At 48.2% G+C, this 14529-nt stretch overlaps 1 protein-coding gene across 1 annotated transcript in view; it reads left to right on the forward strand.

Annotated features, from left to right (window-relative positions):
- Positions 1-583: 583 nt before the first annotated feature.
- GRID2IP (Grid2 interacting protein) overlaps positions 584-14529 on the forward strand; it is a gene marked incomplete at its 5' end in the record, with an annotated part of 44588 nt that continues 30642 nt past the window's right edge. Inside the window, 8 exons of the mRNA XM_015825982.1 lie at positions 584-838; positions 1907-1992; positions 3469-3538; positions 3891-3985; positions 4986-5169; positions 8009-8181; positions 12539-12646; positions 13345-13388. Of these exons, the coding sequence (XP_015681468.1) occupies positions 584-838; positions 1907-1992; positions 3469-3538; positions 3891-3985; positions 4986-5169; positions 8009-8181; positions 12539-12646; positions 13345-13388 (1015 nt within the window). The remainder of the gene's footprint in view (positions 839-1906; positions 1993-3468; positions 3539-3890; positions 3986-4985; positions 5170-8008; positions 8182-12538; positions 12647-13344; positions 13389-14529) is intronic.

The raw sequence follows: 14529 nt of genomic DNA on the forward strand, positions 1-14529 counted from the left end.
AGGCCACCAACACTGGTCAGGAGGCCTGAGTGCAAGGTCAGTTTCAGAAATCCATTTGCTTCTATAGCAGTGATGGCGAACCTTTTAGAGACCGAGTGCCCAAACTGCAACCCAAAACCCACTTATGCATCGTCGAGTGCCGGGTGGGTGTGGCCCATTGGGTGGGCGTGGCCCATTGGGTGGGCGTGGCTGCGGTGGTAACGGCAGACTGGGTGGGACTAAAAAGTTCAATCAATCAATTCCAACTTTGCAAGATCTTTTTTTTCCCCACTTGCTTCTCTCCTTGATTAGTCTCCATCCATTGCTTCTTGTCTTGCCTTTGGGTGCTTTGGAAAATGGTTTGAACCCCTCGTCTTTGTAGGAGCTCCTCAAATATTGGAACACTACTATCATCTCCCCCCTAGTCCTTTTCATTAGACTAGTTCCTGTAACCGTTCCTTGTATATTCTTCTCAGACTTCTGAGTTTCTCTGAGAGCTGCTTTGGGTTATGCATCCAGTGCCTTTTTGAGAGCAGCAGCCAAGCAGGCTGGTCCCAAGCCCCATGCCCCTTCCCTAACCCGGGTCTCCTTTCATTGTTTCCAGGATCTTCATCCCCAGGAAACACCGGCAACGCTTTGATGAGGTGGTGTCCCAGAGTCTCATCAGCAAGCTGTGCCGAGCCAAGAGAGAGCAGCCGACCAACCGTCTGAGACGCAGCCGTAGCGAGGACCACCATGAACGCCTGCTGGTCTCCACCCGGGCCAGCTCAGTGCCCCGGTGCCAGGAAGAGAATTGCCAGAGCTTGAGGAAGTCCACCGCTCTGATTGGCAACAATGTGGGGACGGGGGCAGCTTGCAGGTAAGGATCTGCGAAGACCCCCCTCCCCAAGATGCAGATTCTAGAGTGGAGCCTGTCTGTCCCCAAAGGCCCTAAAGCAGTGATGGCGAACCTTTTAGAGACCGAGTGCCCAAACTGCAACCCAAAACCCACTTATGCATCGTCGGGTGCCGGGTGGGTGTGGCCCATTAGGTGGGTGTGGCCCATTGGGTGGGTGTGGCCCATTGGCTGGGCATGGTTGCGGTGGTAACAGCAAACTGGGTGGGACTAAAAAGTTCAATCAATCAATTCCAACTTTGCACGATCTTTTTTTTTCCCACGAGAAGTTGGAATTGACTGATTGATTGAACCTTTTTTTTGTTTTGGCACAGGCAGCGGAGGCCTAAAGCGAAAAGGTTTTATAAAACCCAGCTGAAGGCCTAGGACTGGGGCGAGGGCGCATGTGCCGACAGAGAGGGCTCTGAGTGCCGCCTCTGGCACCCGTGCCACAGGTTCGCCACCACTGCCCTAAAGAGTCTGTGCCATCATGTAGAGAGCTTATTTTTAGGCCATTTTGGAAAGGAGAGGAGAAGAAAGTTTATTGGACATATTTATGTACAGTCGGTGGAGACGTCATATATACCTGGGATATTGTGAGAAGGGGCAGACTAGGAAACCTGAACCTGTAGAGTTGAACGTGACATGGAAACCTGCAGGACAAAATCCTACTGCATGTGAAAGGGATTGTTGGGTTTGTTTGTTTTTTAAATGGCTGCTAAAGAAGAGATCAGCGTAACATGCCAGTCAAAGGCAAAATTCCAAAGATTCTCAGTTTGAAAGGATTTTTATATGTAAAGCGGTGTATCTCAATCTTGGCCACTTTAAGACGGATGGACTTCAACTCCCAGAATTCTCCAACCAGCCAGAATTCTGGGAGGTGAAGTCCAGCTGTCCCAAAGTGGCCAAGGTTGAGAAACACCCGTGTCAAGAGAGGCAGGGAAGGGGCTCAAAGATCCCTCCTCTGCAGACAGCTTAGCGGGGAAAGCTCTGCGTTGCTCCTTTTGGATTCCCCGTTTGGTGTAAGGACTACAATGTGCTCTCCTTCCCCAGAACTGTCCGTGTCTACAAGGGCAGTAGAAGCTTCGGGTTTACGTTACGTGGCCATGCTCCTGTGTGGATCGAGTCCATCTTGCCTGGTAAGAGTAACCCTCGTTTCTTGGCAAAGACTTCCATTTGCAGGGCAAGCCTCGTTTGGAGTCAGATATTTTAGAAATGCCTTTGGGTTCTTTAGGATTGGTGCATTCTTCACCAAACTGAGTACTTGGCCAAGGGCCTTGTTCAGAAGCAGGCAGCTGTGTTTTAGGGTTGCGCTTGTCCTTTGAACAAAATCCAGGTGTCACTCCAGCAAGTGAAAAAACAGATTCGTTCACATGGCGATGGGCACCATCTTGACTTTTTAAAACTCTCCCCCTCACCTACCAACCTCTGCAAAGGAAATGCAGCCCAGGGCAGGAGAATGGGTAAAACCAGAACAAAAAATAAAATGTGATTTAATTCAATTTGAATTTTATCCAAGTGAAATCTTGTTAGTTTTAATTAAGTTTAAGTCATTCTATCATGATCTCCTAGGAATTTTACCCTTTTCTTGCTCTACACCAGGGGTAGGCAACCTTGGCTCTTTTATGACTCGTGGACCTCCAGAATTCCTGAGCCAGCTATGCTGTGCTGGCTCAGGAATTCTGGGAGTTGAAGTCCACGAGTCATAAAAGAGCCAAGGTTGCCTACCCCTGCTCTACACAAATAAATCTACACTACCTACTGTGATCACTTTTGGTAGCTGCAGGTGGCTTCAGGTTGTGGATATTTGCACTAGGTGGGAACACAGAGTAAGAATTCCTCCCTGGCGAGACCATTTCATCCCTCTGGACTCAGGCCACCCATGTCTCTGGATGAGGCCTGGGGTCATGAAATCTATGAGCAAAATTGGTGGACTCATCCAGATGTTCCAACATCCTAGGTGTGAAGAGTGTGTCGCCATTTTGGGGCTGTTTCCCAACCTGAGCGGGGCATAAATACTGGAGAAATCTCTTCCTCTTGGACTGTGAATAGTCTGTCCTCACAACATGTTACTCTGTGTGTAGCTGGACATGCAGCTAAACCCTCCTATCCTTTAATAAACCAGACCATCTACATAGATCTTGATGCTTTATTTAAAAACAGGATGAGGTGAAACATCGATGCTATGTATGGAATATAGATTTTGTCTTCAGAAGAACATGTGTCATAGACCAAGCTGGATTCTTCTAGATGTTTCTATTACGTTACAAAATGGAGTCTGGCTTATCGGGATACACCTTCTTTGCAGAATGAGGGATAATGGAAGGAAGTATGGATGTCCTGTAGGGTCAAACACCATCAAGCCAATTTCCAAATAATGAAAGATGGAGCTCAATATAAAGTCTGGTTTGATAGCTAGTGAGGGTGCTCCTTCCAGGATCTTGTGATTTTATGCAAAAATGATGGTGCTGGAATTGCGGGAACTGCCTTGGGCATGGAGGGATCAGCCAAAAGGAGAGATGTGCCTTTGTGACCCCAGCAGATTCTGCAAATAGAGCAGCGTTAGAGTCCTCCAAGAGTGGTGGGTTGTTGTTGTTGTTGTTTTGTCTTTGCAGGGAGTCCAGCTGAAAAAGCATCCCTGAAAGCTGGCGACAGAATCCTGTTCCTGAATGGCCTGGATATGAGGTGAATTAGCAGTTTCTTTGTTTTTCCCCACGATTATCTCTGGGGTTTGATGTCCTTCTAACCCAGGGGTAGGCAACCTTGGCTCTTTTATGACTCGTGGACTTAAACTCCCAGAATTCCTGAACCAGCCATCCTAAAGGGAAAGGGAGAGGTTTCCAAGCTGAGCCATGCTGGCTCAGGAATTCTGGGAGTTGAAGTCCACGAGTCATAAAAGAGCCAAGGTTGCCTACCCCTGTTCTAACCCTTAGCTGGCTTGGACACAACTTTTCAACTCTCGCCAATGACTGTCCTGTCTGCGGAGCCCTCCTGGTGCTGCTTCTGTCCCGGATTGATCCTGTGTTCTGTTCTGCAGGAACTGTTCCCATGAGAAGGTGGTCTCCATGCTCCAAGGCAGCGGGGCAATGCCCACCCTCGTGGTTGAAGAAGGCATTGTTAGCTTTTCCAGTGGTAAGCAAAGATTTGGTCATAATCTTGGAAGGCTAGTTTGCTGTCTTCCTCTTTCTCCATGCTCTCTTTCCCCAGGTGTTTCCCCCCCCCCTTCCTTAAGCTTTAAAGCTAATAGCCCCGGAAACTAGGTCCTCGGAGAGTTTAAAGCCCATGCTCAGGGTATTCCAGACCTTTGAAAGCACCAGGAAGTTGCATAATAGTTCAACCATCAGTTGGTGGTTGAGGCCACACAGCAAGAGATTCCTGCTGAATTTCTGTTCCCACTTCATAGTTACAAAATGGGAATGTCTTTACAGGTTCTGTTTTCAAACATTTATTTATTTATTTATTTATTTTATTAAACTTATATGCCGCCCTTCTCCCAACAGGACTCAGGGCGGCTTACAGCATATTAAAACGATACAAACACTATCCCCAATAAAAACCAATTAAAAACAAATATTTACCGCTGTGTTACCATTAAAATTCTAATTAAAATTGTCCCTATTTAAAATTCTCCCTAGGCCAGANTGAGGGCGCGGCGAAAAGATAGGAGATCCGGAATCGTCCGGATCTCGGGGGGTAGTTCGTTCCAGAGGGTGGGGGCACCCACAGAGAAGGCCCTCCCCCTGGGGGTCGCCAGCCGACACTGCTTGGCCGACGGCACCCTGAGGAGGCCCGCTCTGTGGGAGCGTACTGGTCTGTGAGAGAAAATCTGTGGCAGAAGGCGCCAATTATTGTTATAATGATTCTTATAAATGAAGCAGCCTACATGTCACTAGGTGCAATTTTCTTTACATATATTCTTTATAACCATCAGGAAAGATTGTTTGAGCCCGTGGGAGAAATAAAAGGGCTGTTCCACTGGATGAACAAGGAATGGAGATCATAATAGTGTTCGAACAATAATTTGTTCACATGTTTATTCTGATTTAAAATCAGATCGTCCCAATAGGCTCCAAAGAGCTTGGAATCAGTTTTGTCTTCTGTTTCATACGAGAGATTTTCTTTCTGTGTCCAGATGGTGAATCTTCTGAAGCACCCAGCTCCTCCTCAGCCCTCACCTCCTTGCAGTGGGTCGCTGAGATCCTGCCCTCCAGCATCAAGATCCAGGGAAGGACCTTCCACCAGCAGCTGGAACATCTGCTCATACCAGCAGAGCGCTACACAGTATGCAAAGCCCTGGAGAGCTTCTTCCAGCACAGGTGAAGGGATGGGGACTCCATCCGTTTGTCCAAGTGGAAAATTCGCAAGGTTGTGCTCCCTTCTGCTCCTTCTTGCTTGGGCTCTGCGTTTGGACTGAGCACCACCCAGTTTTGGGGATGAACTGGGGGGCTTGCAGTTAAGGGCAGGAGCCCAGAGCTGATGACGAGGCTCCTGTCATTCTTCCCCGAATCTTTACCAGTACCTCTCAAACTTCGAGGCAGTGGATGGGGTTCGGGACCCCAGATTGTTTTAAAATGAGGGCGGACCTAAGCATGATGTCATGTGTCTGATTAACGAAACACTTAAAAGGACTTTCAGGCATAATTTTTCCTAAAAGCATTTATTAAGGTTACAGAGACGTCAGTACAGCATGGTGGAAATGCTTAGGTCTGCTTCTCTTCCGTTACGCATAACATTCCAAGCATTTCCCACTCCCTTATTGTAGGGTCATGGTTCACATCTTCCAATCAACTTGGAAGATGTGATTTACTTCCGCCGGGCTATCCTTATGCTCCTCCCTCTTTCCCAGTTGCTGGTTTAACTATATAAATACCAGACAGTTCTGCATATTGTCAAAGCAAGAATATATAGTATTTGCAGCGTTGACAGCTCCTTTCACAGCAGAATGCCTGAGTCTGCTTCAGCAAAGCTTTTCTCTGGCATGGAGGTAAAGTGAAAAACTTGCCTAGGCTTTTAGCTTCAAAGATTGAGGCAACATCCAGGGCGTAATGTTGTGTGGGAATGGCCTTGGGAGACAGGAAGAAGAGCCGCAGTTGAAAACTGTCCTGCAAAACAGTTTTGCAGGAGACGTTCTGGAAGCTGCCTTTACACATCTTGCCAGATTTAGGTCTTTGAGGTGGTCCAGACAAGAAGGACTAGCCCTATTTTTGTTGTAACATTACCACAGGGGTGGGCAACCTTGGCTCTTTTATGACTGGTGGACTTCAACTCCCAGAATTCCCGAGCCAGCCACGCTGAGGGGAAAGGGAGAGGTTTCCAAGCTGAGCCATGCCGGCTCAGGAATTCTGGGAGTTGAAGTCCACGAGTCATAAAAGAGCCAAGGTTGCCTACCCCTGGGTTACAGTAAGGGAACATATTTTTCCTCTCTGGAAAACTAGGGAGGATCCCTTCTAAATTGCTTCCCATGCCCTTTTTCCTTCTGTGGGCTGAGCTACATTTTGCATGATGGTTGTCTAGCCTGCCGCTCTTCCTCCTGTCCCTCAAGGTCGTTTCCCCCTACTATTACACAGACATACTTGTCATCAGTTGATATGTCCACAGAGACCATATTATCTCTGCGCTGTAAGGCATTAGGCTGAGTGCCAGTTCATTTCTGGGCAAAATATGGAACGCTTTTAAAACCTTTACTTTTAAAAACCCCTGCAGTTTAGACTCAAGAGAGAGAACACCTCTTTCAGTATGAATGTCTGTTCTCCCAGAAATTGAACATAGAACATAGAATAACAGAGTTGGCAGGGCCCTTGAAGGTCATCTAGTCCAATTCCCTGCATGAGCAAGAGTCTATACCAGTGATGGCCAACCTTTTAGACACCGAGTGCTCAAAAACCGCCCTGCCCGCCCTCAGGGCCACCTACCGCCTCCACGGCCCGCCGCAGATCACTCAGGCGGCCCTGCAGCACCATGGCGGCCAAGCCCTCACGCCCTGCAGCATCATCTGCGCGCAATGGGGCACGAGGGCGGCGTCTTGTCCCTGCTGCCTGTCTGCCATGTCCTTGGCTGTGCTGCTCCGTGCGGGCCATGCCCGGGGGCTACTCTCCTCCGGGGGGGGCTGCTGGTGAGGAGGGGGTCATGGGGGAAGGTGGGGCTGGGGTGACAGCATGTGTGCCCACGGAGAGGGCTCTGAGTGCCGCCTCTGGCACGCGTGCCATAGGTTCACCACCACTGGTCTCTACCATTATCTGAGAAAGTTTGCCTTTGTTGCCACTAAGGGACTTTGTTATCCAAGTTTTGATTTCAACTATTTATTTTTAACTGCATTTTTCTTAATAATTATGCTACTGTCATATGGCTATTTGCTGTTTAAGCTTTTACGTTATGTTTTTAAGGCCTCACGTTTGCGTTGTAAAGTAAATTTGCTTTCCTATAAACCATTGCGAAGTTTTGTAGTGCACTGAGTTAACTAAATAATAAAGAAGTAAAGCAAACCATAAAACACGGGTGGAACCCATAATCCAGCCATCGGTCAACCTTTCCCGCCAGCTCTTCCCCATCCCCTGTCTGAAAAACATGATTGACAGATATTGACCGGCAGATCACATTTGTCCAGTGGGGAGGAAAAGAAAGACAGGGGAGCCCCCAGCCTTTATTGCAGGCTGTCTCTGATACCCAGAATTCTTCCAGATATTTTGTTTATTTAGGCATTTTTATTTATTTATTAAATCTTTATGCCACCCATCTACTCTGTAAGGTGACTCTTACATTTCATTTTTGAACGCATCTTAGTTTTCAGAGATCCATCTGCAGTATTAGAGAGGGGGGTGATTCCAAACTTGTCATTGCACCCCCCCCTAAAAAAAAATCTTTAAATTGGCTCTGATAATCTCAAGTGTCAGGAAGGCAGATTCCTGCTGAACAGTAGGAAAAGTTTTCCAAACCGAAGTGCAATTCAAGAGTGGGTCCAGTGACCGGAGAAGGAGCCTCTCCTCTCCATTCAGTGTGTCCGAGCCGAGCATTGGATGTCTGGGGGCTTCCATTCGTGTTCATGGACTGAGACTGTCCTCAGGCCCCTTCCAGCTCTTCTCTAATCCTGGGGTTTGGATTTTCTTCCCTGCTCTCTCTGCCCTAAAGAAGTCTTTGCTTCCTTCCTTGTCCACTCAGGAACATCGACACCCTGATTGTGGACGTCTACCCTGTGCTGGACACGCCCTCCAAGCAGGTGATCTGGCAGTTCATCTACCAGTTGCTAACCTACGAGGAGCAGGCCCATTGCCAGCAGAAGATCGCCAGGTTCCTTGGCTACAAGTCCTTGGCAAGTGGGACATCCGATGCTGGTGAGTCTCACCCACTGGTGCCAGTTCTGGACTGCCCAGCGGCTGTTTGTGCCCTCATAGCGCGTGAACTGTGGGTTGCAATGCATGTTTGTGTGTGCAGATTTTTAATTTGTGAAAAAGATGTATATGCCTGTCCATATTCTCCAAACTAACAACAAAATATTACACAGTTAAAAAAGGTAAGTGGGCACAAATGGTTTTTGGAAAGGAAGGTAAGGGAAGCTCTCCAAGGAATGGTTCAGGAATCCTTAGCAGTTTGCTAAGAAGAGGAAGCTCGCACAAAGGTTCTGGGTAGTAGGAAGAGAGGCAAGAAGGATGGCCTGGAGTTTTTTTTTTCCCCCAGGAAACCAGGTGCCTTAATTTCCAAAAGTAAAAGACAAAAATACTTTCAAATAGGAATAGGAATATTCTTTATTGGCCAAGTGTGATTGGACACACAAGGAATTTGTCTCCAGTGCACAAGCTCTCAGCATGCATGCAAACAACAACATGATGAGTCATAGATCATAAATGGTAAGATACAATTCATAATTCATTAGATACAAACAAGAAGTTATAAAACATAAGATACCAATAGAAGAAGTTAGTAGGAAAGATGAGAAGATGAGAAATAGTAATAGCACTAAGGCTTATGTACCACTTCATAGTGCTTTACAGCCCTCTCTAAGCGGTTTACAAAATCAGCATGTCGCCCCCAACAATCTGGATCCTCATTTTACCGATCTCAGAAGGATAGAAGGCTGAGTCAACCTGGAGCCAGTGAGGATCAAACTGCTGACAGTTGGCAGAATTAGCCTACAATACTGAGAAGATGAGAAGCATAATAGCAATAGAGCCCTACTACATGGGTAAATATCCTTAGAGATAAGATAGTACTGTGGGAATTAGGTGTTCAGCAGTGATGACATGGGGGGGGGGCGGGGAACTGTCTTTTTGTCTAGTTGTTTTGACACACAATGCCCTATAGTGGCATCCCAAAGGGAGAAGTCGACATAGTTTATGTCCATGATGGGAGGGGTCTGTAGATATTTTCTCAGCTGTTCTTCTGACCTGTACAATATACAGGTCTTCTATGGAAGACAGGCTGGTTGCAATTATTCCTTCTACGGTCTTAACTATCTGTTGAAGTCTGTACCTGTCCTGCTTAGTTGCTGTGCCAAACCCGACAGTTATAGAAGTACAAATGACAGACTCAAAAATTCCTCTGTAGCAACCAAGCCACCACTTCATATAGATTCTCGCAAGATTTATCATGCCCCTCTCAAAGTTTAGTCAAAGAATGATCAAAGCAGTAATGAAGCAATGATAAAATGATTGTTTTTTTTTCTTTATTTAATAAAAGAGAATACAGAAAATAAACCACCTCATGATAACATTTACACTGTAGGGCTGACAGCAAAGGGCCATACTTCCAGCGTCATAGCAGATAGGAATTGTAGTTCTATCTTATGTGGAGAGCAGGAGGTCGAAGAAGTACCAATAGAAGACAATCTCTCCAGCTGGGGGCTGAACTGTGGAGTTCTTGGCGCTCTCTGAACTGAGTTGTTTGCTTGTAGACATTTTGTTACCTGGGTAGGTAACATCTTCAGTGCCTCACTCTTCTGGCACTGAAGTTGTTACTTAGCAGGATAATGAAATGTCTGCAAGCCAGCAACCAAGCTCAGAGAGCACCAAGACTGCCCAGCTGAGGAAGTCTGGACTGGGGGATCCTTTTGCATTTCATCTCATGAGGAGAGGAAGGCATAATATTAGCCCACCTACGACCAGCCTCCTGATGCAGCCCTGGACATCACCCCTGTCCTGCCCCAGATTGGGTGCTCAGAGGCTGGAGAAGAGCTGGCCCATTGGTGGTACTGAAAAGATGCGGACCAGGACTGGAAAGACATTGTTGGGATAATAAGAACAGAATAGAATAGAAAATATGGAATGGAATGGAATGGAATATAGAATAGAATAGAATAGAATAGAATAGAATAGAATAGAATAGAATGGAATGGAATGGAATGGAATGGAATGGAATGGAATAGAAAGAAATAGAATAGAATGGAATGGAATGGAATAGAATAGAATAGAATAGAATAGAATAGAATAGAATAGAATAGAATAGAATAGAATAGAATAGAATAGAATTCTTTATTGGCCAAGTGTGATTAGACACACACAAGGAATTTGTTTCTGGTGCAGAAGCTCTCAGGGTACATACAAGCAACAAGTGATAAATCATGATCATAATGCTCTCATCATAAATGCAACACTCAGTGGCAGTCACAGGATACTAAATAAAAACAATCAACATAAATCACAAGATACAAACAACAAAGTGATAGTCATAAGATGCTAGAGGAATAGGTAATAGGAAAGATGAGAAGGATAACAGTAACAATGCAGCCCTACTACGTGTATGTAGTATGTAGGATATATGTATATATGTAGGATGAGGGGATGTTTCAGGCTTAGAAGAAGCAAAACCTCAAGAGAAAAAGGTTTTAGGGAACAGCCTGGGAATAAAAGGGGAGAAAGAGGAGCAGAGGGAAAACTCTTGGAGAGGGGAGCAAAGTCACACACACACACACACCCAGGAGATGTACCCCTGCTCAAAGGGTTTAATGCCGTTGTTGATCTTTGATACTGCCCTGGCTCTTTCCTCCCATCCTTTGCTGGGGAGGTGGCCTGGGCATCTGGGGGACCCAGCCTGGCTCGTGGGCCTGTCATTTGCCCACTGAGACCCAGATGTGGCAGGGGAAGAAGCACACGTGGTTCCCGAAAGCCGGCCTCCTGTTCTCCCCGAAAGAAGTTTGGTGGAGTTTGCCAGGCGCAGGTTTTAGGTCCCAATAAGCCAGTGGTTCTCAACCTGTGGGTCGGGACCCCATTTGGGGTCAATCGACCATTTCACGGGGGTCGCCAAGCAAGGCTGTCCGCCATTTTTTTTGTCTGCCATTTTTTTTGTCCGCCATTTTTTCCCCTTTTCCGGCGGGTGCCTTACCTCCCTTGGGCTGGGCCAGCTGGTGGTCGGCCTGCTCCGTCTCTGCCGCTTGTCAGCTACGCCTCGGCCAGCGCAGGGGGCGGAACCACGCATGCGCGGCGCTCCCGGGCAGGGAAAGTCCTCGACTTACGACCGGTTGGGTAGTCCTCGGCTTACGACCGGTTTAGTCCTCGACTTATGACCGGTTTAGTCCTCGACTTATGACCGGTTTAGTCCTCGACTTACGACCGGTTGGGGTCACGGCATTAAAAAGGTTGAGAACCACTGCAATAAGCCCTCAGAAGCTAGGAAGGCGCCGGAGGAGGGAAGGGAGGGAGCCAGGCCCCTCCGCCCACTCAGGAGCATCTTCAGGTCCTCCTCACGGGTAGGGGGCCCGATGCTTGCAGCATGGCTGGGAGTCAGTGGGAGACGTGCCAGGGCCCCGTCGGGTGCCTCTGCTCTCCCGGGTCTCCGCAGGATCCGTCCGGCCCCTGAAGAGAGCGGCTGCCAAGGCAACAGGGTGGCCTGGCAGGAGGCTATTAGCGCATCACCCGGGCTCTGCTGTGAACGACTCGCACCTACTCCTTCGAGCAGGGTATTTCCTTGAGTTGCCGTGGCAACCTGGGCCCCAGCTGCATGTTTTCAGGGATGGTGGGCATTCATCTCATCAGAGTAAATTTAGAATGAAAGGTTTTAATCTTCAGCTGGGGAGTTGTTATTTACAGGCGAAGGCCTGTGTTGCTTCCAAGGAGATTATTATTANGGCTCCCCTTGAGGAGCACCCGGAGGCTCCAGCTGGTCCAAAATGCGGCCGCGCGGGCGGTGTTGGGGGGGACTCGGCGTTCCCACGTGACACCGCTGCTGCGCGAGCTGCATTGGCTGCCTGTGGCCTTCCGGGTGCGCTTTAAGGTGTTGACTATCATCTTTAAAGCGCTCCATGGCATCGGACCCGGATATCTTCGGGACCGCCTCCTGCCGCAGAGTACCTCCCATCGACCGGTACGCTCCCATAGAGTGGGTCTCCTCAGGGTGCCGTCAGCCAGACAGTGCCGGCTGGCGACCCCAAGGGGGAGGGCCTTCTCTGTGGGAGCTCCCACCCTCTGGAATGAGCTGCCCCCAGAGATCAGGGTGATCCCTGATCTCCCTTCCTTCCGCCGCGCCCTTAAGACATGGTTATTCCAGCTTGCGGGACTGGCCTAGGGTAATTTTTAGGGGGGTTTTAATTATATTTTAAAATTCGACAAATATTTAAATATTCCTTTTAATTAATTTTAAATTTGTATTGTTTTGTATGTATTTTAAATAGATTGTCAGCCGCCCTGAGTCCTACGGGAGAAGGGCGGGATATAAATTCAAATATAAATAAATATAAATAAATAAATAAATTCTTTCCAGCTGTAGCCGAAGCCGAAGCGGACGAACAGCCTCAGAGTTCCCTACGGACCGGCCCAGGGCGTCGGAAGAGTCTGCGTGGCCATAGCCCCAAGGACAGTGAAGCCCGGGGTAGGTTGTGGGGCTGCGCCAGTGGTGATCTTGGGCTTCTTTCCCCACCTTTGTCCAGCAACTTCCCCTGTTTGCTCCCCGCTTTCTAGAGGTAGGGGAGGGTGGCCATATCCCCTCTCTGTAGATAGAGGTTTTGGGGAGCATTGATCAGACGCAGTGACCCCACAACCACCGTCTGCTGGCTCACGTGCCTTGCAACGACCGAAGCCTTGACCGCGTCCCCCTCCTCTACAAATGTTGATTGTACTTGCCATGTCTTTTTTTTTTAATTGAAAATTTTTAAAAGTTTTACAATATAACTCCCCTCCTCCCCCAACCCCCACCCTCCCCCACTCCCCTCCCTCTTGCCATGTCTTGAGGAGCTTAACAGGTGCCTGCCCCTCGTCTTTGGGGAGAACATCTGGAACTTTCACTCGGCCACCTGGACTTTCTCACGCACCGCCCTCCCCCTTTCCCTCCCTTAATCCGAGCAATCAGAGGATTACCCAGGAGGGGCTCTGGAGTTGCCTTAATCAGTGGGGGGTTAAACAAGACAATCACAGAGATTCCAGTCGAATTCCGATTTGATCATTCCCGCTTGCCTGGCCTTGGCTCTCTCCAGCTGGTTGTCTTCCGACCGACTCTCTGAGCCAAATGACACATTGCAAATAACTCTGCCCTGGCCCCTGGTCCCTCTTTTGCTTCCTCCTCTGGATCAGAACGGGCCTTTGCTCTGCTCCAGCCCCTGAACTGCTTATTACAGGTAAGTCCTCAACTTACAACAGGCCGCTGAGGGACTGTTCAAAGTTACAACCGCACTGGAAAAAGTGACTGATGACCATTTGTCACACTTAAGGACGGTTGAAGCCTCCTCGTGGTCACCTGATCCAAATTCAGGCACTTGGCAGACCCTGACTCGTGTTTATGGCGGTCGCAGTGTCCCAGGATCACGTGATCCCCTTTTGTGACCTTCTGACCCCAAAGTCAGTGGGGAAGGCAGACTCACTTCACAACTATGTTACTAACTTAACAACTGCAGTGGTTCACTTAATGGTGGCAAGGAAGGTCGTAAAATGGAGCAAAACTCACTGAGCAAATGTCTCACTTAGCATCATAAACTTTGGGCTCGGGTATGGCCATAAGTGCAGGACTACCTGAATTATTTTTCTTCATTATTTACTAAAGGTGGAGGCAGCTTCCTAGACCCGTGGAAGCCCTCAACTTCAGCTGCGCCCAAATATCCTTTGTAAAGAATTACCTGCCCCCCTGCCCCAAGAGCAAACTCAGTTACAAATCCAAACATTGCCAATAAAAACCCCCAATAATAATAATAATAATAATAATAATAATAATAGTAGTAGTAGTAGTAGTAGTAGTAGTAGTAGTAGTAGTAGTAGTAGTAGTAGTAGTAATAAGAAATTTGGAAGGGACCTTGGAGGTCATCTAGTCCAACCCCCTGCTCAGGCAGGAAACCCTACACCAGTGGTTCTCAAACTTTTTAATGCCGCGACCCCAACCGGTCGTAAGTCGAGGACTAAACCGGTCGTAAGTCGAGGACTACCCAACCAGTCGTAAGTCGAGGACTAAACTGGTCGTAAGTCGAGGACTACCCAACCAGTCGTAAGTCGAGGACTTTCCCTGCCTGGGAGCGCTGCGCATGCGTGGTTCCGCCCCCTGTGCCGGCCGAGGCGTAGCTGGCAAGCGCCAGAGACGGAGCAGGCCGACCACCAGCTGGCCCAGCTCAAGGGAGGTAAGGCACCCACCGGAAAAGGGTAAAAAAATGGCAGACAAAAAAAATGGCGGACAGCCTTGCTTGGCGACCCCCGTGAAATGGTCGATCGACCCCAAATGGGGTCCCGACCCACAGGTTGAGAACCACTGCCCTATACCATTTCAGACAAATG

This window comes from Protobothrops mucrosquamatus, unplaced genomic scaffold, assembly GCF_001527695.2.
Source record: "Protobothrops mucrosquamatus isolate PMUCROS unplaced genomic scaffold, P.Mucros_1.0 scaffold2910, whole genome shotgun sequence".
In the NCBI taxonomy this organism is placed as follows: domain Eukaryota; kingdom Metazoa; phylum Chordata; class Lepidosauria; order Squamata; family Viperidae; genus Protobothrops; species Protobothrops mucrosquamatus.